This window comes from Sceloporus occidentalis, unplaced genomic scaffold (genome assembly GCF_023333645.1).
Source record: "Sceloporus occidentalis isolate IW3139 unplaced genomic scaffold, rSceOcc1.0.p SCAF_5, whole genome shotgun sequence".
Taxonomy (NCBI): domain Eukaryota; kingdom Metazoa; phylum Chordata; class Lepidosauria; order Squamata; family Phrynosomatidae; genus Sceloporus; species Sceloporus occidentalis.
Window position 1 is genome coordinate 125,484,046 of NW_028316985.1, and position 25,771 is coordinate 125,509,816.

At 41.7% G+C, this 25,771-nt stretch overlaps 2 protein-coding genes across 4 annotated transcripts in view; one reads left to right on the top strand and one right to left on the bottom strand.

The window, feature by feature from the left end:
* Positions 1-9,683, bottom strand: part of SNX25 (sorting nexin 25) — a 75,260-nt gene extending 65,577 nt beyond the window's left edge. For 2 of the 3 annotated variants that reach the window (XM_089525380.1, XM_089525379.1), the window contains exon 1: positions 9,423-9,683. The gene's annotated coding sequence lies outside the window, so the exon portion shown is untranslated. The remainder of the gene's footprint in view (positions 1-9,422) is intronic. The other variant, XM_089525378.1, reaches the window with a different exon arrangement.
* A 3,862-nt stretch (positions 9,684-13,545) lies between these two features.
* Positions 13,546-25,771, top strand: part of CFAP97 (cilia and flagella associated protein 97) — a 29,964-nt gene continuing 17,738 nt past the window's right edge. The window contains exons 1-3 of the mRNA XM_089525381.1: positions 13,546-13,943; positions 22,483-23,381; positions 23,474-23,545. Coding sequence (XP_089381507.1) covers positions 22,511-23,381; positions 23,474-23,545 — 943 coding nt within the window. The 5' untranslated portion in view covers positions 13,546-13,943; positions 22,483-22,510. The remainder of the gene's footprint in view (positions 13,944-22,482; positions 23,382-23,473; positions 23,546-25,771) is intronic.

Sequence of the window (25,771 nt, forward strand, 5' to 3'; positions counted from 1 at the left end):
TGCCCTCCCAAAGTATGTACAGAATTGTAGCCTTAATTGAACCTTCTTTCATTCATTTCATTTATTACAGCAGATAGCCAGCATAAGCTGAACCATCTTATACATGTCTAGTCATAAGTAAGTCCCACAGAGTTCAATGAGGCTTTCTTCCCAGGAAAGACTCTCCCTCTCCCAATCAACCTGCTCAAAATAATATCCAACTTTCCTGAAACTCAGTGACCAAATAATACTTAAAGCTACCCTAAAGGCCAGTGTTGATGGGTGGGGGGGTTCCCCACAGGCTCTGGGTTATAAATGCATGCAGCATCATAGATTCAAAGCTTCACATATGTGCAGAGCACAAAGGAAGAAGGCGGAAGGTGTTGGATTTAGAGCAGTGGTCCCCAAACTGTGCCCTTTAAGAGGTTTTGGACTTCAGCTCCCACAAGCTTCAAACATGTTGGTCAATAATCTGGGATTCTGGCAGCTGAAGTCCAAAAACCATTAAAGAGCACAGTTTGGGGACCACCAATTTAGAGGAATCTCATGTGTGATGCCAGGTGTTATTTTCCCTATGTATGCACCCCATAGGACACAAGTTAACCTTCTAAAACACCTTTCAAATATTCCAGATTATCAATAAAGCCATCAAAAAGTACTGTATTTCGGTAGTCTAAACAGAGATGCAGGCCTATTCATGTGCTCTAAATTCTTCTAGCAGGATCCATTTAATCCGTATTTTACAAAACTTCCTCTCATTCAAGACTAAACAACTGCAACCCTAATGTCACCCAAAATATTTAAAATTTGCTCTCATTTTTCTTAAGTGTGAAGATAAGCAGCCAAAGGCATTTAGTCATTAATGCTTTATGTCCACATCATTACCCAGTCCTGCACAGGCTTAACAAAACAACAAGTCTACAAAATAATAGCCAGTTACAGCAAAGTACATGAGTAACTGCTCAGGATATTACATTAACGTACTGTTCATGACATTACTTAACCCTACTATTATATTGTATAGGCACGCCTCAGCTAACAAAGCCTCTGCCAGTGAAGCTCTCTTTTACAAGGGTTTTTACAGGCTCAGATCATCTTTCTTCCTTCTCCTCTGTCTAACTTGAAGTTTTGTAGCAGCATTGGCACTGGGAATATGAAGAAGGAGGAGTAGAGAAACACTTCAAATGGGCTCTAGAAGGTTGCTTACTTAGCCAAGACTTACCTGACCTGTTTGTTTCATTTCATATGCGCATATTGTTAGCTTTGATTTTAAATGTTTGATTAAAACATGTTGCTGAAACATGTTGGCATACTCTTTCTTCCCTCCTATTCTTTCCATGTTATTTCTGCCTCTTCCGGTATCAATTTTTCTGTTAAAGAAGTAATATCCAAGAACAAATCTACTTCACTAAGGGTGCAGCTACACTGTAGAAATAATGCAGTTTGACACCACTTTAACTGCCATGGCTCCATCCTTCAGAAACCTGGGATTTTAGTTTTGTGAGCCATCAGTACTCTTCAACAGATCTAAAGTCCTTATAAAACTACAAATTCCAGGATTCCACAGAATGGAACTATAGCACTTAAAACGGTGTCAAACTGCATTATTTATACAGTGCAGATGCACCTTAAGTAAGGTATACCTGTAACTGCATGCAATGTCTAAAAATACCAGTTTCTTTATTTTCAAGGCCACCTACAAACTACCATGTAATATTTTGCCAAAAATATTATAGAATATCAAAACAAAGCAGAAAAGCTGTGTGTATAACTGTTAGCAAAAACAAAATGTAAGCATCTGCAGGACACTTAAAAAGTGAAATGTTTGCAAAGTATTTAATTCTACTAACTGATACTTCATTAGCAAAATAGATGTTGTCACCCCCAGGTTACATTTCTACAGGTAATCAAAAACTACACCCCACAAAACACACAGGTACAATTCAATCTGAGAACACTATCTAAATACAGAATCTAAACTACAAGGGCAAGGAGCATTCAGTCTTAAACTCAGAATTGCAGAAGATATGCTGGGTCACTATTTAAAGATAACAGTTATCAGGGAGCTAACAGGCATCACTTATACTGGCTCTCACTTTAGAATGAAACTGATCCCATTACTAAAGATCACTTAGCAGTTTTAAGTACACAAACCAGTGAGGCATAAACAATGAACTTCTGCATGAGAAATGTAGGCTAGCAAATATTCTGTACATTAATAGCTTCAGTTAACTTATTTGCAAAAAATTTTAAAAGCTTGCTAGCACAAAAAACAAACAAACAAACAAACAAAACCCTGATCTGATAATATTATGTCTATCCTTTTTTCCTGTTTGCTTTTTGAAACATCTTTCCTAAAGAAGTGTGAAGATTTCAAAAAATTGGCACACAGTTTATGCACTTTCGATCTGCCTAATAAACATATACATATATAAACTATGGGTTTTTCCCCTTAGCATCAAATCAACAAAGTTTGGTTTATGTGAAAAGCTACAGTAAATATCAAACAAATGGATCTCAGAAATATCAAGATTTTTTTTAAAAAGAAGTTTATCTTCAGATAAACTGTATCAGCAGATGAAGAATTATTGGTTTGGTTTTTAATAATTCAAAGAGTAACACAATCCTCAGGACTGCCAACAGCAGCTACCTGTGGATTACAGCAAGATCTACCTTTTACAAGCAAAGATTACACAGACCCCCGCCTCTGCATCCAATAGAAAGCTCTTGGTGGCACATGTTTTACAGTGATAAAATAAGCAGCCAGGTACTCAATCCATACATTACATGGAGCTGATACTATCTAAGATAAAATAAAACCTTCTTAGTCTTTATAAATCTGGGAGTGAAGTGTGCAATGAACTCAAATATTGCAGCATAACAAAGCTTGTTGTCAAGAGCGGATTTTAGAGGCCAAGGGCATTATTGAATGGTTTTGTAATTTGCCAAATTACTTGATTCTGCCTACAGATAACATTGTTCTTTTAAGGAATTCCAAACTAAAACTGTGGCACAACAAAGATCCCAGACAATTAAATATATATATGGAAATGACAACAGGGGAGAGAGCAAAAGAAATCGAGATCTATGCCAGCTGCAAATACCAACCCAATATAAATTTGTTTGTTAGGCAAACAGTAGCATTGGATTTAGTGCATCTGACAGTTTGACCTGCCACAGCCAAGTTTTCTTCTCTGCTAACAAAAACTGCAGCCAATATTTCATGAGCCAGTCACACTGAGCAGCCTGTAGATATCTAAGAAAATGCAATCCATGAAATAAGGAGGTGATGTTTACTAGCTATCAGGCATTACTATCTAGAATAATCTGATCATCAATTATCTCGTAAAATGAATTACAAGACTACTGTTACCATAAGCAATAATCTATACAAACTGCACATACTAAAAGGCATGACAATCCTGTAGAATCCAAACTTCCCAGCATTCACAACATTTCAAGATATCATCTCTCATCTAATTACAGAATAAGTTTTTTTTAATTGCCTTACAAACACATTTCTCATTTGTGGAGGCAGCTGAATGAAGAATTTCAAAAACAAATGTTCCTCTATCATGAATCACACTGACAGGTCTCCTGCAGATATTATTCTTGTATAAGAGTACACAGGCAACGCCCTGCAAAAAACACAGATCTAAAATCTGGGGGTAATTAGTCAAAATGAATGAATTTGGGACACAGGTGATGTTCTCCACAGTTCTTCCTGTTCACCAGGTTACTGGTATAGGAAGAAGGATCCTGAGCACACACAACTAGCTAGGTAGATGATGCCACCACAAAAAAGTGTTGTACTGGACCATTAACTATTATATGAATATGAAGGCTTCATTGTGGGCGAGGGAGTGTGTCCCATAATGCGTTGGAAGACCGGCAGGAGTCTCTCAAACTTAATAAACATGGCTTCAAAATAGCTCTGGATGACAAAAGAAAAAAGCCCAGAGTTCACTACTAAGCCAAGTATTGTATTAGAAGTAAGAGCACAGGTGAGAAGCCAAGATAGTGGGGGGTAGAACCATCTACATATAAATATAGTAGGGAAACCAGGAAGGTATCATCACTATGGCCTCTGATATCCATGTACTAACCCATAAAACATGGGAAACAAAGAGAATGAACCTGAAATCCTAATGCAAATTGTATAACACCATAGGTCTCACTGAGGGTCAGTGGGATGAAAGTATGAATAGAACACAGTAATGGCAGAATATGGCTTGTTCAAAAGAAACAGAAGCAACATTTATATGTTTAAAAGGTGTAAAATATATAATGAAGTCACTAATTCCGATAATTACTGCTTTTAAAAAAACATTTGGGTAAAAACAGAGGCGGGGGAAATGAATGACCTTGTGATAGGATACTATAAATTGCCCAATAAGCTGGAAGGCATGGAAGACACTTTCCTGGAACAGGTGGTAGAAGTTCCTCAGCACTGGACTTATCCTAACCAACAGGAAACAAATGGTTTTTGTACTATGTGGCCATGTTCTATAAGAGTTTATTCCTGACGTTTTGCCAACATCTGTGGCTGGCATCTTAAGAGAATGGTGAAACGTCAGGAATAAACTCTTATAGAACATGGCCACACAGCCCGAAAAACCCACATGCCGACCATGAAAGCCTTCAACTTCATAACCCTAGGTGTCTTAGCAAAACAAAAAATGAGTATGAGTCAGCACTGTGATGCACCAGCTAAGAAATCTGGTTCAACCTAGGGCTGCATAAGCAAGAGCATAATATCCAGGTCACTGTCAGGAAGTAATAGTTTCTCTCTGTTCTACACTGGTTCACTTGCATTTAGTACAGTATGTCCAGTTCTGGAGGTAGTATTTTACAAAGGACTTTTTATGATTAAAGGGTGTATCCAGAAAAGAGCAGTCAGGATTTTGAGTGGATTGGAAGCCAAGTCCTACAGAGAATGTCAATACAGCTGAGTAGGTTTAGAGTTAGCTTGGAGAAGAGAAGATTAAGTGCAGACATAACAGTGGTTTTCAACTATCTAAAAGGCTATGAGGAAAAAGATGGAGCAAACTTGTTCTGGGCTAAAGTAGAAGGCCATATTAGAACCAACTGCAGGAAAACAGAATTTGGCTAAACACGGGCAGAAATGTCCTAACAATAAGCTATTCCAAAGTGGAACAGACAAAGAGTGGACCCTCCTTCACTGGAGATACTTCAGCCAAGGCTGGATGACCATCTCTTAGGGATGCTATATTGGCACCGGGCATCACAAAGACCAAAGTAAGCAGGAGGTTGATTTGGTGGTTTTTAAGATTCCTTCCAGTTCTGATTTTACAGTGTTTGCACGCATAGCAACAACAATGAAATACAGTGGTACCCCGGGATACGAACTGATCGCGTTACGAAATTTCCGGGGTACGAAAAAGTTAGATTGAAAAAAACTGTTCCGGGTTACGAAAGATTTTTCGGGTTACGAAATTCATTTCGGCGCGAAATTCAAATCCGAAGCGCGGCTAGCGGCTTTCCAGCGCTAACGGAAAGCCTTTTCGGGTTGCGAAATGTATCGGGTTACGAACGGCGCAGCGAAACGAATTAATTTCGTAACCCAAGGTAGCACTGTATGTTTTTAAGGTACCACTGTCACATATGGTGAGGGCAATACCATATATACTCGACTATAAGTCGACCTCATGTATAAGTCGAGGGCAAATTTTGGGGCCAAAATTATGGATTTTGCTATGACCCATGGATAAGTGGAGGGTAAAATTTAGGGGCACATAACAAAGGATCTAAAGGATGAGGCAAAGCAAAACAATGTCAAAGAACTTACAAAATTCCAGCAGACATAACTCTTTGTACTTACTTTTAAAGCTAGATGGATGAGAGAGTAGAGGGGGTCAGTGCTTTTAGGACAGATTATACTCTTGCTTTTCACCAGGGGATGATTCCTTCTTTTAAATAAGAGTTAAGATACAGTACCTACATTGACCCATGGATAAGTCGACTCAGGTTTTTTGGGTAAATATTTTGACCTAAATTTCTAGACTTATACATGAGTATATACAGTAATTTCTTAAGGAAAAACAATAAATGTGTAGAAAAATGGTCATGTGTGAAGTAGGTTTAAAACACAGCATTAGCATGTCTTTTATTGTATTGCTTTTGCAGCAAATTTGAAACACTGCAACCCATGCCAAACAAGTTGACTTCAACACACAAAATGTGGTTGTTTCTGGGTGCATCTACACTGTAGAAATAATGCAGTTTGACACCACTTTATATGCTTTAGCTTCATCCTATGGAATCCTGGGGGTTGTAAGTTTATAAGGCCTTTAGCCTGCTCTGCCAGAGTGCTGGTGCCTCTCAAAACTACAAATCCCAGGATTCTGTAGGATGGAGCCATGGCAGTTAAAACCGTTGTCAAACTGTGTTGATGCACCTCCTGTTGGCCTTACAGATTAACAAATTCTGTCCTGGAGTCTAAATATATCTGCTTATACAGAAATCAGAAGCACGTTTCCCACCCTGAGCAGTGGTTTTGGACTCGATAGCCCATAAGATCGCCTCCATTACGTCTAATATTCATAGATGACTCCTGTACTTGCAAAGCACATTAATCAAATGTAGATTTACTCCAGGTGAACTAAATTTAATTTAAAATAACTCTATTAGGGGTCAAAATGTTATGATAAATAAAAAAAGGGGGGAGTTGGATTTGAATTTTCCTTAAAAAAATCATGCCAAAGGTTGCCATATATGGGACAAAATGTTAAAGGCCAAGAGATGATATGGAGTTTAAACAGTTCTGCTCAGTTGAAACAAGCTAAATGATAACTTTGGTAATCAAAGAGGTTGATTCCCACAAATCTTTGCAGACATAAAGGTTGATTAGCTTCCCTTTGGTCTAATTCTCATTTGAAATGATAAATCGGTGTCAAGGCTGTACCTCTTCAGCCTGATTGGTGGAAGGTCACATGAAGAAATGCTCTCCACTTGTTTTGTTTTTGTAAAAGCATCTTTCCATATAGGTATGTAACTGTCAAGGAAAATATGAGTGCTTAGTTTTCTACATGTGGGTAGCTGTGAGGATTTGTTTTTGTTTCTGTACAGACCAGTGCTCCGCTTTGCAAGCTCTTTTCTGCAGCAGTACACTCCAGAAATAAAATTCAAAGATATAGCCGTGTTAGTCTGTAGAATCAGTATGTAGAGAGATCTTGTAGCACTTTTGAGACTAAATGAAAGGAAGACACTGGCAGCATGAGCCTTCCTAGACTTCAGTCTACTTCCTCAGATGCATTTCATCAAATACTGTACATTTGAGGAAGTAGACGTTAGACTATGAAAGGTCATGCTGCCAACTTCTTTCTTTCAGTTAGTCTCAAAGGTGCTACAAGATCTCTCTCTCTACATACTGACTCCAGAAATAAGTTTGCCACAAAGGCCTGATGGTTGAATGTCATCAAAATCCTGCACAATTATACCACTTTCCTTTTTATCCACCACATCTCATACTTCTAGTTTCAGACCACTGAGCTGCAACAGAACAGAGGAAAGCTTCTCCTCCTCAAAATGCAGAAAGGACCTGGAACATATTGGCAGCTGAGGCAAAAAATACAAATGTCACCCACATGGCAAAAATGTTGTTAATAACAGCTGACAGTTTCATTGCCTTGAATAGTACCCCAAATACCAGGGGTAGGCAACCTTTTTGAGCCGGGGGCCGGGTTGCTGTCCCTCAGACAACTGGGGGGCCGAAGCCAAAAAATAAATAATTAAATAATTTTTTTAAAAATGTTAGTATAAATGCATGTTTCTGAGGCTTCTATAGACAACTGCCCCCCCAAAGGCCCCGGCGGCAATCGGCGGCAGGACTGGGCTGGGGCCGGTCCCAAGGCCTTGCCGGGCCGCAGGTTGCCTACCCCTGCCAAATACCATCTCACACTTCCTCTTCATACAGGCAGAGAGGGAGAAAAGCAACCAGGCACATCTTAATTTTGCTGGGACGTGGAGGCTCTTGAATTTAATTTCCTCCGTCTTCTCATCACTTTCCCTTGGGTGTCCTGTTTTATTTAGACTGTAAACTTGTGATCAGGGGCAGCCGAATTAACTATGAATTAACTATTGCATCCACATTGCAAACCAAATTATTTCTGCAGTGTGGATGGACTCTATTTGTACTTTTCTAATTCTCATTTTAAAGGACATATCTATTTGTCATCTGCACATTTGGGCTCTACTTATACTTTTCTTTGGGAGGATTTTTGGCCAAGGCTGAGTGCCTCAAGTCTTGCTTTGAGATGCAACAACCGCATTAATAAAACACCACTTGCTGAAACTAAATGATTTGACTACTAAACTAAAATGATTTGAATGCAATGCTGAAAAGTACAGCAGTTCTTTTCTGTATTTGATTCAGACTGGGATCGTATTTACGGTAAGCACTCTCTAGAAAAGCACCATAAATTGACAGACTTTTTTTACTCAACTGACTCAATACTAGAAAGGCATTGTTAATCCTACTTTGGACTGCTTGCCAGTAATGAATCTTCCATCAGGAAGCAATCCTCTGAGATTTGGGCCCTGAGGCCAAAATAACTGGAGCAACTGCAGTGTCACTGCTCAGGTGAAAGAAAGCAAGAGAGCTCCACCATTCAATACAAAATACAGCTAGGCTGCTGAAGAAACCCTACTGAGATTCTCCAAGTTGCCACATATATATATGTGTGTGTGTGTGTGTAGATGTGTGTGTGTATATATATATATATATATATATGTGTGTGTGTGTGTATGTATGTGTATGTATTATATATATATGCATATATACATATACACATGTGTGCATGTATATGTATATACACACATATATATATATACACATGCATATATATATATACACACACACGTGTATATGTGTGTGCAGATGTGTGTATACATATATATGCATGTACATATATATATTCACACATATACACATGTGTATGTACATAAATATGTATGTTTATATATATATATATATATACACACATATGTGCATGTATGTATGTGTATATATATATATATACACACACATATATATACATGTATATACAGATATACACACACATATATGTGTATGTATGTCTGTACAGTATATGTATGCATATATGTGTGTGTATACATTTTATAATCATGGGCTTTCTTTCTTTCTTTCTTTCCTGCCAGTGTCTCCTTCTTTCTGTCCTCTGCCTGCCCTCCATGAGGCACATCTAACCTGTTATAAGGATTACTCATTGAAAGGCGAGGGAAGCCGAGGGAAAACAGTCCCCTCAGGTGCGTAGGAGGCCTCCTGAGTTGTGGGGAGATGGCACTCTGCACATGCTCAGAGGCCCTCCTCCTGCTGCTGCCCACAGCCACTCCTGGGGTTTCCGGGGCAAGGGCCCGCTGCCCTCCCTGCGGCCGGGAGAGTGTGACCGGCTGCTGCCTACCTCAGGGGCCTCGTCGCCGCCGCCGCCGTCGTTCCCGGCTTTCTTCTTCTTCTTTTCCCCAGCAGGGAGGCGGCTGTCCTGGGAGCCGGCCCCGAAGTCGGCAGGGGGCCGGGTCCTGCTCCCTGTGCCTCGGAGGAGCAGGGCCAGGAAGGCCCCCAGGAGGAAGGCTCCGGCCGAGGAGAGCAAGTAGAGGGCGGACTGGAGCAGCAGTAGCAGGGCCGGTGGGCGCCACAGCCATCCCTCCTCCTCCTCTGGGCCCAGGCTGAAGAACCAGACCGCCGCCGCCACCGCCGCCGCCAGCCCCAGCCCCGCCGCCAGCATGGGGCGCCACCAGCAGCAAACCCGAGCCCCGTCCTCCTCCTCTCCGTCCTCCTCCTCCTCCTCGTCTCCCTCTGAGGCCGGGAGGCTCCTCGGGCTTCGCGCGCAGGATCCGAACCCGGAGCCCAGCTGCTGCCCGTTAATGTGAGCGAGGTCGGCGGACATGCTGCTGCTCCAGGAGGCAGGGAGCAGCGCATCTCCCGAGGCTCCCCCGCCGAAGGAGGGCCTGCCTTCCTCCTCCTCCTCCGGCCGCCCTCCTCCTCCTCCTTCTCCAGGCACCGCGGGGGCCAAGGCCCCGAGGGCTCATGCCCGGGAGAAGCCCAGGGAGCGAGGCAGCAGGAGGCACTGCGAGGCCAGGAGAAGGAGAAGGCAGCAGGCAGAGGCCCCACTCGCTCGCTCGCTCAGCCTCCAGCAGGAGGAGGAGGAGGAGGCAGCGCCTGGGTGGAGAAGATAATCGCAGCCCACGACGGAGAGAGAGGCCGCGCCCCCGAAAGGGTTGGCTTTGCTTCTCCTAAAGGTTGGGCCTCTGGAACCATGGAGCTGGAAGAGACCTCAAGGGCCATCCAGTCCAATCCTATTCTGCCATGCAGGAATACACAATCAAATACACAATCAAAGGACACACACACCAAAAGAGGTCTCTTTTCCTATACTTTGAACCCATTGCCTTGTGCCCTGTTCTCTGGGGCAGCAGGAAACAAGCTTGCTCCGTCCTCAATATGACACCCCTTCAAGTATCACAGAGTGGGAAGAGACCTCAAGGGTCACCCAGTCCAAAACTATTCTGCCATGCAGGAATACACAATCCAAGCATCTCCGAGAGATGGCCATCCAGACTCTGTTTAAAAGCCTCCAAAGAAGAAGACTCCATCCATCACACTCCACTGAGGGAGTTTGTGCCACTGTCAAACAGCTCTTACTGTCAAGCTCAACTCAAGGGTGGATAATAACAACAAGACCACAACTGGAGGCAGTATTTCAGCAAGCTGACTCCTGCTGCTGTTTCTGCGCCTTGTTGTGATTTATTACACACACTGGGTGACCTCGGGCAAGTCACACTCTCTCGGGATGGCAGTGCCAAAGGCAAACCTCTCTCTGAAGAAACCAGCCCAGAAAACCCTACGATACGTTCTCCTCAGGGCGGCCATAATTCAGAAAACAACTTGAAGGCACACAACGACAACAAGGCTTACACAAGCATCTGAGGCAAAGTGACCCCATGACAATCACAAAGGAGGACATTACAAAACAGAAGCTAAAAACACTCATAGGAATGTACGGTAAATGTAGTCTTGCTCAAAATGGAGGACATTTGGGAATTCCTTAGACAGATGGTGGAAATGTAGGCCGTGTCCTGGAAAAGGAGGATGTCTGGTCACCTGAGGAAGTAGACTGTGGCTGCGTCTACACAGCAGAAACAATGCTTTTTGGCACTGCTTTAACTGCCATGGCTCAATGCTTGGGATTCTGGGATTAATAGTTTTTAGAGATATTTAGCCTGCTGTGTCAGAGAAATCTGGTGCCACAACAAGCTATGAATTCCAGGACTCGATAGGATGGACCCATGGCAATTAAAGCAGTATAAAAATGCATGAGTTCTTCAGTGTGGCAGCAGCAAGTCTATAAAAGGGTAGGCTACCATTTCATTGACTCAATTTCAAAGGTGCGACAACATCTGTTTGCATATTGATATCCCAGACTAATGCTTTGTCTCTGAATTCTGCCCCTGTGCCTACCACAGTTTGTACTATAAATCCCAAAGATGACAGAAGACACTTTCTTAGCTTTTACAGATACCTGTACGTTTCCAGCAGTGTGATGTCTGCCTCCAGATACTAGCTGGATTAAAGGTCATTTGCCCACACCATGTATGCAATGGTATTGACTCACAAAGAAGTGTTCATAGACAGGCTTTTGTCATGATCCTAAAACAGCTCTCTCTCTCCCCTATATATTGTGGGGATTATTTTTGAGCAAAGGATAGCACTGTCAAGTGTGTATACCCAGAAATGAAGTCTACCGGGTTACCTCAGTCATGCAGCCTGACTAGCCAATGCGTTTTTCTCAAGATGTGAAAGCTCTGTGGGACTGATAAATTAAGGCTGCTGTTCCCTATCCTATAACCTAGGAATATGGTCCAAACTGAACTTAGATCTGAAGAGACACAGGTTTACATTGTGTGTTTTGACAGCCCAAGTCGACTTCCAAGTCTTTCAATGTTTCAATAGAGTCATTCAATCATTCAACATTTAATGATGTTTATCCTTAAATGCATGGAGCCACCCAAAAGTGTGGCTTCAAATGTCCATCCTGGTTTTGAGCCATGTAGAAAATAAATTAAATAGCATGTGCGCTGGTTGACCACACACACCATCCTTTTCCAGAACATGGCCTACATTTCAACCTTCTGTCCAGGAGGAATTTCAAAATGCCCTCCATTTGAACATGACTAAGAAGCAGAAATTTATATTTGTGTTTTCAGCTTTTATTATGTTATGCCCTCCATTTTTCTTCAAAGATGTAGCCATGTTAGTCTGGAAAGTAATACACAAAGAGGCCTTGTAGCACCTCTGAGACTAACTGAAAGAAAGAAATTGCTAGCATGAGCTTTTGTGAGACTTGAGACTAATTCCTTAGGAAATTAGTTAGTCTCAAAGGTGCTACAAGGCCCCTTTGCGTGCATTCTTCTTGAATGTCCGACATTTTGCAGTGCCTTGTCCTCTTTTGCAGCTATGGCCTCTGGTCACCCTACATGTGCGTCTACTATGTGAGGAATTTGAGGGCCACAGTTTTGTTTCTTGCAGTGAACAGATATTAAATGGCAAAAGTTAATACCTCGACACCTATAAAGCCGACGTTTTGTGGGCCAGCTAATAGTCCCGGGTGCCCTACGAGAAAAAAATTGTCAGCCGTAATGCTTATGAGAGACCTCGACTGGGCTCTTTTTCAAGTTGCGCCACCACAGAGGTGACGAAAAAGGAAGACTTGACCTCTCTGTCTAATCCGGAGGATTACATACTCTATTTATGGCGTGTCAGCCGCTGCCACTTGAAAAACGAGGAGCCATTGCTGCAGCCATTTGTTTATCTTGTTGATATGAGTTAGTTGAGTTGTGAAGGATAGTGGTGCCCTCAGGCAGACATTTGCAGGTGTCTAGGCGGCAACCACCCAGGGTGACCAGGAGTCCTCCTTTTCCAGGACGTATCCTACATTTCTACCTTCTGTCCAGGAGGAACTCCAAAATACCCTCCATTTTGAGCAGGACTAATTTATATCCAATATTTATATAAATTAGGGCCAATTATATCTATATTTATATAAATTACTGCTTCTTAGTCCTGCTCAGAATGGAGGGTATTTTAGAGTTCCTCCTGGACAGAAGGTGGAAATGTAGGGCATGTCCTGGGAAAAGAGGACATCGTCACCGTGAACTAAAAAACAACAACAACAACCTCATAGAAATGCATGCTTCTTAGTTTCAGTTCAGGGTGACCAGATGTCCTCCTTTCATAGGGCACGTCCTACATTTCCACTTTCTATCCAGGTGGGATTCCAATATACCCTCCATTTTGATCAGGACTAAGATGAAGCATGGATTTATATTTCTATGAGTGTTTTCAGTTCAGGGTAACCAGATATCCTGTTTTTCCAAGGCATGCCCTACATTTTCTACCTTCTGTCCAGGAGGAGCTCCAAAATATCTTCTATTTTGAGAAGGACTAAGAAGCATGAGTTTATGTCAGTCTTTTTAGTCCAGGGTAACCAGATATCCTATTTTTTCCAGGACACGTCCTACATTTCCACCTTCTGTCCAGGAGGAGGAGGTCCAAAATATCCTCCATCCTGAGCAGCAGGACTAAAAGAAGTATGGATTTATATTTCTAGAGGAGTGTTTTGAGCTTTTGTTTGGGCATTTGGGCCCACAACAAACTCCAATTCCCAGAACTGCATAGCCTTGAGCCAAGACACTTAAAGCGGTGCTAAACCGGGTTATTTCTCCAGTGTGGATGCAGCCCAGACAAGCCTTCCTTCCCTTCAGTGCCTAAATCCCTCCCTTTCCTGGTTACGCAAACACAAAGCAGGCAGGAGAAAGCGGGAGGCTGACGGAGTGGAGCTCCCGCCAAGAGGCCTCATCTCCAGCCCCGGCCTCGATTGGAAGGCTTTGGCCGCAGAGGCTCCCACCTCCTCCCGCCTTTGGAGAAGGTAACCTCGCCTCCGGGTCTGCAGCCACAACAGGCGCGGGTGCTTTGTGTGCAAAACGCCAAAGCGAGGGGAGGAGGAAGATGGAGTCCTTGGGCTTCCTAGAAGAGGCTTAGGCTGCATCCACACTGGGGGAATAACCCGGTTTGATACCACTTTCACTGCCATGGCTGTGGGGTTCTGGGAAGTGTAGGGAGATGGAGTCTTTGGGTATAGAAGAGCCTTAGGAAGCATCCACACTGGGGAAATAACCCAGTTTGATAACAGAAGTTTGATACACTTTTCAGAATTCCATAGCATTCAGCCATGGCAGTGAAAGTGGTGCCAAACTGGGTTATTTCTCCAGTGCGGATGCAGCATAGGTCTTGCATGGAGCTTGTTGTTGTCGTTGTGTGCCTTCAAGTTGTTTCTGACTTATGGCGAGCTTTCCTGAGGTTTTGTTGGCAAGGTTGGTGCAGATGGGGTTTGCCATTGCCTGAGGCTGAGAGAGTGTGACTTGCCCAAAGTCACTCATTGGGTTTCCATGGCTGACCTGGGAATCGATCCCGGATCTCCAGAATCGTAGTCCAACACTCACACCACTTTGCCTTTGCCTGCAGCTAATACTATATATTATATTATAACTCTATTATACAGTGGGCCCTTGGTCTCTGCTGAGGTTTGGTTCCAGAACCCCCCATAGATACCAAAGTCCATAAATGCCCAAATCCCATTAAGTACAATGTAAGTAAAATGGTGTCCCTTATAGAAAATGGCAAAGTCAAGATTTGCTTTTTTGAATTTATATAGATTTTTAAATTATATTCAAGCCATGGATGGTTGAATCTGTGAATGAAGAATGACTATATATAATAGCTGACTGTATATAATATAATATATTATATTAATCCTTTATCCTGCCTCTGTTCCATTTTTCCCCCATTTGTTTTCTGCCATGCAAATCTAATACCTGGGGTGTAATAATGGCGTGATGCAATGTTGTGCTTTCAGTTCATTCAGAAGGGGGGGAAAGCCAAAGATGGATCAAGCCATTGTGAGATTTTGGGTTGCTGTGTAGGTTGTGACTAGTTATTCCACATCCGCATGGATGCGTCACAGATTTGTGGCATATTCATGGCTCGCCAGGGAGCAAGCAGGGATGTTGCCATGTGTTTGCAAAGACCTTGTTATTCAGAAGTACATATGGTTGAGCCCTGGCCACTGCTGAGTACCCCTTTCAGGTTTACGAAGAGGGAAATTGAAGCCCTTCTGTGACTTGTCCTTTATGCAGCAAATTTTGAAATATAATATTTATTCAACCAATCATCTCATCAGTCTTTTACACTTACTGTATTATAGTTTTCCAGTGCACCCTTTAAAAACATAAACCTGATCCCCTCCCCCCCTCACCATTCCCTTCTCATTTTGTGTCGTGTCTTTTTAGATTGTAAGCCTGAGGGCAGAGAACCGTCTATTATCCCCTCTGTTGTAAGCCGCCCGGATTCCCAGTGATTGGGTGGCATATAAATAAATCCTATTATTATTATTATTATTATTATTATTATTATTATTATGAACAAACAAGAAAAACCAACGTCAAGGTACAATACAAATCCATAATTGTTATATTGTCTCATATGTCCTTTTATGTCTTGTCAAGCTAATTTATATAACATCAAATCTTATACAGTGGGCCCTCCCCTTTGTGGGGATCCCTTCTGGATTCCTCTGCATAAGGGAAATCTGCGTGTGCTGGAGCCCCATTAGAAGTAATGGGGCTCATGCATGCAGTGCTTTGTGGCACGGCAGCACACATCCCATTACTTCTTCCGAGGCGCACAAAGGGCTTTTCCAGCATGGCTTCCAGTGTATGCTGAGAGCTGCATATGCTGTGCCTGCGTAAAACGCGGGCGTACTGTACTATATTGCCTTAAATAAGGCATAAACAAAAATATTCTATGTATTTAACTCACTTCCTTCTTGTTATTGCTGTTATTATCAATACATTTTCAAAGTTTCTTCATTACTGTAATGTTACTAAAGTCTATCCACTGTACATTCTACCCTGTGTGCACCCAGTTTTCGCTCTACTCTTTATGCAGCAAAATTTTGACATGCAGCCACTAGCAACACATAGCTCTGTAGTTTTCCTGCAATCTTGGATGGGCCAGGATCCACACTACACAGTTATGATCCTTTGGGTTCATCTCCGCTGTAGAAATAATGCACTTTGACACCACTTTAACTGCCATGGCTCCATCCTACAGAATCCTGGGATTTGTACTTTGGTGACGCACCAGCAATCTTTGGCAGAGGCTAAAGACCTCATAAAACTGCAAATCCCAGGATTCCATAAAATGGAGCTACAGCACTTCACGTGGTGTCAAACTGCATTATTTCTATAATGCAGATACACATTTGATGACATCTTAACTGCCACTTGGAATCCTGGGATTTGTAATGTAATGAGGGACTAGGGTTCCCTGGCAGAGAATTCTAAAAGCTTTAAGAAACTGCAGATTCTGTAGGCTGGAACCATGGTGTTTAAAGTGAAATTATAGTGCTTTAACTGTGTCTTGTGAAAAAGATTGCACGAACAAGTCAAACAGTGTTATTAATACAAATTTTTATATTTAAACTAGGGGTCACCAAGATACATGGCATGTCAAATCATCTTTCCTCCTGTCTTTCCTCCTCCTGCGCCACCAGGAGCCCTGGTGGCGCAGTGGTTAAATGCCTGTACTGCAGCCATTCACTTAAAACCACAAGGTTGCGAGTTCAAGACCAGCAAAAGGGCCCAAGCTCGACTCAGGCTTGCATCCTTCCGAGGTCGCTAAAATGAGTACCCAGACTGTTGGGGGCAAATTAGCTTACTTGCTAAATTAGCTTACTTGCTAAATTAGCTTACTTGCTGGTCACCACTATGCTCTTTGGAATAGCGGTATATAAATAAAACAAATTATTATTATTAACTGTCTGAAACACACAGTGTTATGATATGAATGTACAGACAGAATCAGTTATGGTGAAATAGAGGACACACATATCAGATTTACAGATGACGCCAAATTACAAATGAGAGTTCATACCCCATAGGACAGGACCACAATTCAAAATGATTTTAAGAGATTATAAAGCTGGGCCCGAACTAACAAAATGAATTGTAACAGAGAGAAATATAAGGTATCACTAAGGTTTCGTTCCAGGACCCCCTGTAGATGGGGTTGCCATAAGTCAGGACCTCCAAACCGGGACAAATGTAGGATAACATTTTCAAATGAAGGACACGTTTTTAAAATGGAGGACACAAGAAAAAATTTGGTGCTTTTTAAAAAATGTTAATATAAATGCGTGTTTCTTAGGCATGATCAAAATGGAGGACATTTTGGCATTATTCCGAGACAGATGGCAGAAATGGACTTCCCTTTCTGGCCAAGCACCCCCAACCTCCATTCCAAAACACACACAACAGCACATTTGGGCATTGAACATGGCTTTACTTAAGATGGCCTCTTGCATATTTCAGAGGCTTTTTCCATAATCAAACCCCTTGGGTTTAACACTTAGCATTGGTTTAACATGGCTATGCATATTGAACATGTCAAGGTGGTTTCACAGTTCTTGCACCAAGTGTACTTCTCAGAAGTGTGTACTTGGTCAAGGGACTTTGGTTTGCTTCACTGTGCATGAGTTTGTAAAAATCACAGCAATTTACATTGACCATGCCTCAGAACCAAAAACACACAGAAAAGGCACTTTGGAAGGTGACACTCTCTCGGCTTCTGAAATAGTGCCTGCATACCTCTCAAGCTCATCATCATCATCATCATAATCATCACCACCACCACCACACTATCATTGTCAAAGCAAGGGAGACTTGTTAGCATTAAAAGCACCCAAACCACACTTGGGAAGGTGACACTCTCTCGGCTTCTGAAACAGTGCCTGCATGCCTCTCAAGCTGACTCATATCATCATCATCATCACCACCACCACACTATCACTGTCAAAACAAGGGAGACTTGTTAGCATTAAAAGCACTCCGCCCCCCCAAAAAAACCACCTTGAGGCCTCTGGCCACTCGCCACCTCCTCCCTCTGTTCCCCCCCTCCTCCTCCTCCTGCTCCCCTCTCTTCCTCCTTCTGCTCCTTCTGCTCCCCTCTCTTCCTCCTCCTCCTCCTCCTCCTGCTCCTTCTGTTCCTCCTCCCCCCTCCTCCATGCACCGTGCGGCCTGGGGGCAGGGCGGAGGAGAAGGAGGTGGGTGGCGTGGGGCCGCGTGGGGCTTCACCCTTCGCCTCTGCCCCAGGTCACGCGGCCCTCCTCTTCCTCCTCCACACGGTGGAGAACAGGACCCGGAACAATGGATGCAAGCTACAGGAAAAGAGATTCCACCTCAACATTAGGAAGAACTTCCTGACAGTAAGGGCTCTTCAACAGTGGAACACACTCCCTTGGAGTGTAGTGGAGTCTCCTTCGTTGGAGGTCTTTAAGCAGAGGCTAGATGGCCGTCTTCTGGGGATGATTTGATTTGGATTTCCTGCATAGCAGGGGGTTGGACTGGATGGCCCGTGCGGTCTCTTCCAACTCTGTGATTCTATGAAAGCCGGGATAATCCCGGCTGCAGCCAGGTTGTGGCAACCCTACCCGTAGATAAAATCTGTGGATGCTCAAATCCCATTAAATACAAAGGCATAGTAAAATGGTGTGCCTTATATAAAATGGCAAAATCAAGGTTTGCTGTTTGGAATTTATACATTTTTTCAATATTTTCAAATCATGGATGCTTGGATAAAAAAATCTGTATACAGAGGACTCACTGTACTACACTTAGGCAGTAAAAATGAAATGCACAGATACAGGATGAGTGACACCTGGTTTGACAACAGTACATGTGAAAGGGATCTAGGAGTCTTAGTAGATCACAGCTGAACATAAGTCAGCAATCTGATGCAGCAGCTAAAAAGCCAGTACAGTTGTAGGCTTTATTGACAGTCTAATGACTAAGGAGATTATCACACCCAGAAATCTCACTGGGATAGACGCAGGATTGAAAAGTCAAAACTGTGTGTTATTGAATGCAGCTGCGGCCAGGTGAGTGCAACCTATATGCAGCCCGGACCCCAGGTGTGCTTAGCCAGTGGCTTTTCAAAAAAGGGAGCTTGTTGTTTTTGAAAAGCCACGGGATAAGCATGGCTGGCATCCAGGCTGCATATATGTTGCCCGGCCATGGCTGCGTGCGATAACATCCGTGTTTGACTTTTCAATCCCACATCTATCCTGGCAGGATTTCTGGGTGCAATAATCTCCTAATTGAAGTACCACTCTATTGTGCTCTGGTCAGGCCTCACCTGGAATACTGTGTCCAGTTCTGGGCACCACAGTTCAAGAAGGATGTTGACAAGCTGGACTATGTCCAGAGGAGAGTTACCAAAATGGTGAAAGGCTTGGAAACCAGGCCCTATGAGGAGCACCTTAGGTAGTTGATAACATTTAGCCTGGGAAAGAGATAGTTAAGAAGTGCCATGACAACCATGTTTATATACAGTGGGCCCTTGGTATCCACTGAGGTTATGTTCCAGGATCCATGGATGCTCAAGTCCCATTAAATATAAAGGCATAGTAAAATGGTGTCCTTTATATAAAATGGCAAAATCAAGGTTTTCTTTTTGGAATTTATATATATTTTAAATATTTTCAAACCATGGATGGATATGGAGGGCTGTCTGTATTTGACGGGATGTCATATTGAGGATGGAGCAATCTTGTTTTCTGCTGCTCCAAAGACTAGGAAAAAGCAGTGGATTCAAACTGCAGGAGAAGAGATTCCACTACAACATTAGGAAGAACTTCCTGAGAGTAAGACCTATTCAACAGTGGAACACATTGCCTCAGAAAGTGGTGGAGTCTCCTCCCTTGGAAGTTCATAAACAGAGGCTGGATACCATCTTCGGGGGTGCTTTGATTATGTGTTCCTGCAGGTAGGGGTTAGACTGGATGGCCCTTGTAGTCTCTTCCAACTCTTTGATTCTATGACATACAAATGGGTATTGGAACAGACCAAGCCTGAACTCTCCCTAGAAGCCAAGATGATGAAACTGAGGCAGTCATTACAAGAAGGCATGGCTTAGTAGAAAAGACAGTAATGCTTGGAAAGGCAGAGCATGAGAGAAAGAGAGGTAGACCGCATGCCAGATGGATAGATTCAATCAAGAAGGCTATGGCTATAAACATGAAGGAACTAGATAAAAGTGTTGAGGATAGGAAGTCTTGGAGATGTCTCATCCATGGGGTCACCATGAGTCGAAGCTGACTTAAAGGCAGTTAACATCAACAGGAAGAGCTACTTAATTCCTTGAATTCTGAGAACCAATAAATGGAACTATGTAGAAAATAATGGGTTGCATTTAGAACTAAATGCCTGTTGCACTCCATTAAGGTATTGCCAAAGTACATAAAGTACAATTCTATCAATAGATCCAAGGATTCTAAAAATCTCATTTAACTAGTGTGGATTTTTGCTGTTTTTAAACAACTGAACAATCAGAAGTTTGGAACCTTTTCTAGTACTGTGTACTGAGAATTAAAAAAACAGTGTACTGTTCAGATATATATGCAATGTTATTACTAGTTCTCCAGTCTTTTAAAAATGTACTAGCAAATTTGCCTGCAGTATCATTGCAGTTTCATAGCAACTGAGCTTTAGAGGAATGATTTGTTACTGCCTAGCATGCAGTTAAGTAATCAGTATGAAGCATCACTTGCAAACATTATGGCTACCATGTGAACCTGTGGTTTATTGTAGTACTTCAGGAGGCCTCCCATGTTCAACCTTGCATGTACAACATGCAAACAAACAGATGTATCTCAAATATAGGTTATTTTAAACATGACCTGTGCGCGAGCCCCTTCCACCTCCTCCTTTTCCAATGCCTGGTACAGCTGGCTAGATCTGTTCCTGGGCATCAGAAGAAGAGGTGGGAGGAGCTTGCCTTATTCGTAAATTTTCCACATTCATGGGGGTCTCGTTCCCTTAACCCCCACGAATGTGGAGGGCTGACTCTGTGTGTGTATATGTGTGTATGTGTATGAAATTTGGATTATTTGCATATATGTAATGAGATCTTGGAGATGGGTCCCAAGTCTAAACATGAAATTAATTTATGGTTCATATACATATTATGTATGTGTGTGTGTGTGTGTGTGCGCGTGTGTGTGTGTCCAGCTTGTTAGGGTCAATTAGCTTACAGTTGTAAACTGCTTAGAGACTGTTTAGTGTGGTATGAAACGGTGTATAAATGAAGCTGCTATTGCTATTGCTACATTGCCTGAAGGTACTTTTATACAGTGTGACCTCGGTATCCTTGGGAATCCATTCCAGTCCCCCCTGCAGATACCAAAATCCACAGATGCTCAAGTTCCTACCCAGTTTGCAGCTGCTGCCTTCTCCTCCTCCTCCTCGTTGCCACCACCACCCAAAAAGGGTATCTTCTTACAAATAGGAGTAGGTGCCCACAGGGCTGTGAGGGGCTGCGCTGCTGTCAGCAGAAGCTGCTCTTCTCTAGCATAAGAGTAGGAGAAAGGCAGGGGTGGCAATTGCAAGGAGGAGGAGAAAGAAAACAATGACCAGGAGGACTGCTCGGAGGAGGACGAGGAAGACTGGTAGGAGGAAGAAGAAGAGGAAGAGGAAAGTAGTGGCAGTGGCTGCAGCATCAGGAAACTGGAGGCTTGCCATTTGCAGATGCTAGAATCCACGGATGGCAAATTTGCGGATACGGAGGGCCTGACGTAAACAATATTTTAATAGTTTTGTGTATGAAACAAAGTTTGTGTAAATTGAGCTACCAGAAAGCAATAGTGTCACTATCTCAACCACCCATGTGACAATATTGGATTTTGGAGCATTTAGGAATTCTGGATAAGGGATTCTCAGTCTGTATAAAATATGACTGAATGAACAAATACATTTACTGTGTTATCTGAAGTATACTTACTGCCTATTTTATGGTGAATTGTACAGTATTTCACTTGACATAGAACAGATACTAGTAATTTCTTCTAGTACAAGAGTGAAGGTTACTTGATGCAGTTATGAAATTGTAGAGAAAGATATTACCAAAATATTTTATCCATTTATTTATTTTGCCTGTTTCATAGCCTGCTTTTCTCCCTGTATGGGATACAATATGAAATCACTGTGGTTGTAAAGTGGATTTTTTTCAAGTTGTACTGGTTTGCATAGTAGAGAAATTTTGTAGAACCTTTAAGTCTACTTCAGTCTACTTCCTCAGATGCATTTAGTGATCTACTAAATGCATCTGAGGAAGTAGGCTGAAGTCTACAAAAGCTCATGCTATCAACTTCCCTCTTTCAGTTAGTCTCAAAGGTGCAAGAAAATCACTCTACATACTGATTCTACAGACTAACACGGCTGTATCTTTGGTTTGCATAGATTTAAACATATGTATAAGGTTTCATATAATAAAGCTACAAAGAAAGGTTCACAGCAACATGTGTGCCCTCCCCCTTATCTATTGGTATATTAATGTCAGTTTTCCACTTGCAGGAAATACTTCGTCAACTTTCTTTTCATCATGAACCATCAATATGAAGATGTATCAGACTGTGAAGTGGATCACTCCTTTTTTGACAGTGACTTTGAGGAGGAGGTGAAGAAAAATGGAACCGCAACAAAAATAGATGGGGAAGACATTGGTAAAATTCCACAAACAGAAGATACAGTTCAAAGCAATTGTAACTTGAATATTGAAACCGAAGTGGTGGAAGGTGTCTGGTCCAAGGAAGAAAGACAAGAGAAAGAGGCAGAACTGCAAAAGGAAGATACCTTGGGCAATAGTGCTTATCAACCTGAGGATGCTGCATCTTTCTTAGCTTCTCTGAATTTAGAAAATGCAAGTTCATCTGGAGGAAACTCAGCAAATAGTATAATGCATGAAAAGAATATTCCAAATCAGGTTCCCCAAACAGATAAAAAATGTGAAGAAAATTACTATACAGATGAAGAAGACAGCAGTGATGATAGCAGAAACCAGAAAGTTAGATTTAAATTGTCTAAGCAATCAAGTAGTGCAAAGGTTAGCAAGAATATTGCAGTCAAACTGTCCTCATCTTCCTCTTCCTCCTCATCTTGCAATTCTGATACAGATTGTTCAGACATAGATTCAGATGGTTGCTTGTCAGACTCTTCATGCTCTTCTTCAAAAAAGAACAGCATGTCTAACCTAGCACTCCGTTCTCCAAAACAAAAATCTGCCTCAGGAATAAAGTCAATGGAAGTAAAACCAAGGCCAAGTGACTATGCAGAAGAATCTGAAGATACTGTGACTGATGTTACCCCTCTTTCAACACCAGACATCAGTCCCATCCAGTCTTTTGAAGTTGCAGCATCCAATGATAAGAAGCTGAAGGTTAAAAGGCAAGAGAATGTGAACCAGGAGTTATATGGTAAGTTTGAGGAATCTAAATATGGTGCCTAAATGGTAAAAAACACTGTACTTCTAAGAACAATTTTTTCTTGCTTTTCTCTTTTTCATTAGAACCTGAGCTGGATCACAGATGTCAGCAAAAGATCCTGAACGAAGCTGTGGACTTGAATAATCTTTTGAGAGGTGACTTTTAACTTAGAATTGATTTAAAAGCATGGGGAGGAGTCTTTGGGTTTAAAAAAATACAAATTTTTAAATATAACTGTTTAACTGTACTTGAGACAGGATGATGAATTAAAACAGAGGCCCTCCAATTATTTTGTGGAAAGAAATGGTCTATAAAACAACTTTTATCTTCCCAAATGACATAGGAAATTAAGAATTCAAACCACTATCACTGAGGCAAAACTAGTATATGTGGGTTTTTGATGTTTTTTTTAACTTGTTTAAAAATGTTTGGGTAACAAGTCAAACTTAAACATGTGATGCAAGAATACTAATCATCCCTATGACATTTAAATATTTATCCATCATTTTGCAAAGCTGTTATTTGTGTACTTGATGCATATGTTCATAGCTTACAAAGTCGTACCAAGGTATGTGTTCATGTCTTATTATTAGCATAATAATTTGTATAGGTGAAAGTAAACCAGAAATTCATGAGAATATAATTAAATGTGTGTGTGTATATATTTATTAAAAGAAGCAAGTGGAGTTCAGAGTAACAGCAATTTTTATCAAGACTTTTACTTGAACTCTGAGAGAAGTGGCATTTACCATTCAAAAGAATGACAACTGTGGTCCAAAACACACTGCAGAAATAATCCCGTTTGAGACCACTTTAACTGCCCTGGTTCTGTGGTAGGGAATCCTGGGACTTGTAGTTTGTTGTGGCATGAGAGCTCTCATAGCAGAAAAGGCTAAATATCTCACGAAACTACAGTACCCAGTGGTCTCAAACTGGATTACTTCTGCAGTGTGTTTTGGACCAGAGTTACTGTCTGGTGAACTAATCTGTATTTTCTGATAAGTAAAACCTTCATGCAGGTTGAGTATGCCTTATCTAAAATGCTTAGAACCATAAGTATCTTATATTTTGGATTTTTTTTTTAATTTTGGGATACCTGTATTTGCATATACATAATATACAATGCACAGTACACAACATAAGTAACATAGTAAGTACTGTATTTGCGAGGCTAGAGATTAGAGGTTAGAGAGCATTGCAGTTGAAGATAGATGCAAGGCTAGAGAGAGAATGAGGATCTGTGCTAATCACACTTCCTACCATTTTATTGATTCTTGTGTCTCTCTCTAACCTCCTGTCTTGTTCGTTTGCTGCTTGTGTTGTATATGAAAAGTGGTACTGGAGAGAGACTGAGGTTCTAAGAAATATATGAGCAGGGGTGCCACAGCTGCCACTTCAAAGACAAAAGTGGGTGGCTGATGACAAAAAGTTTCAGATTTTGCAGGTTTTCAGATTTCCAGATTAGGGATGCTCAACCTATATTACATAATTTCTTCCCTTTGGAGTTTCTCACATTGCTGTTTTGCCATTGCAGGGATTCTCAGCTAAGTGTCTTCTTTCATTGTTTTAATAAATTAGGATCAGTTAAACCATAGCTCTCACACATGCACATTACACATCTACACAGATTTTCATCTTTCTGTTTAAGTCCTCCAGAAGTTGAAACAGGCTTCTGATTTGCTTTGAGAGCACCTCTGTCTCCATGTGTGTATTTGGTTTGTATGTCTAGTTAAGTGATTTGCAGTCTGGGTGCAAAAAGCCATGGATTCTGTGTACAGATAAACCTGCACACCCTTGTGGGGGAAGAGATTCCCACAAGGGAATCAGTAGTAGAACACATGGTTTTCCATACATAAGGTCCCAGATTTAATCCATGACATCTACAAGTAAATAGCCTGAGTAGCAAGTGAGGAGACAGACCTTTGCCTGTGATCTTTGATTTCTCCTTCCACTCTGGATACTAGATGGGATCTGATCTGATGTAGGACAGCTTCTGCATTACTGTGCTGTACGTGCAGTTACTGCTGTATACAGTTCCACTGTTAAGATCAATGTAATTCATTATGCAGTGCTACCTTCAAACTTCATTTTTTCTAATGGGAAATCACATTACTGAAAATAATATTCAGCACTTTTTTAAATCAATAAGCTTGTGCCTGATGTCATTACTTTCTTTTAAAAGTAAACATGGGGAGAACAGATACTTGGTTTAGTATGAATTAAGTTTCTCTATTGAAGATTTTTCCCCTCAGTTATTGGCAAGTGCAATTTATTCTACCATTCAAGTGAAATTGAAAATGGCTTGGCCAGAAGAGGAAAGCAGTAGAGATGTTTTTAATGTGATAAATACTCTGGCTGGCATCTTCTTCATTAATTATAAT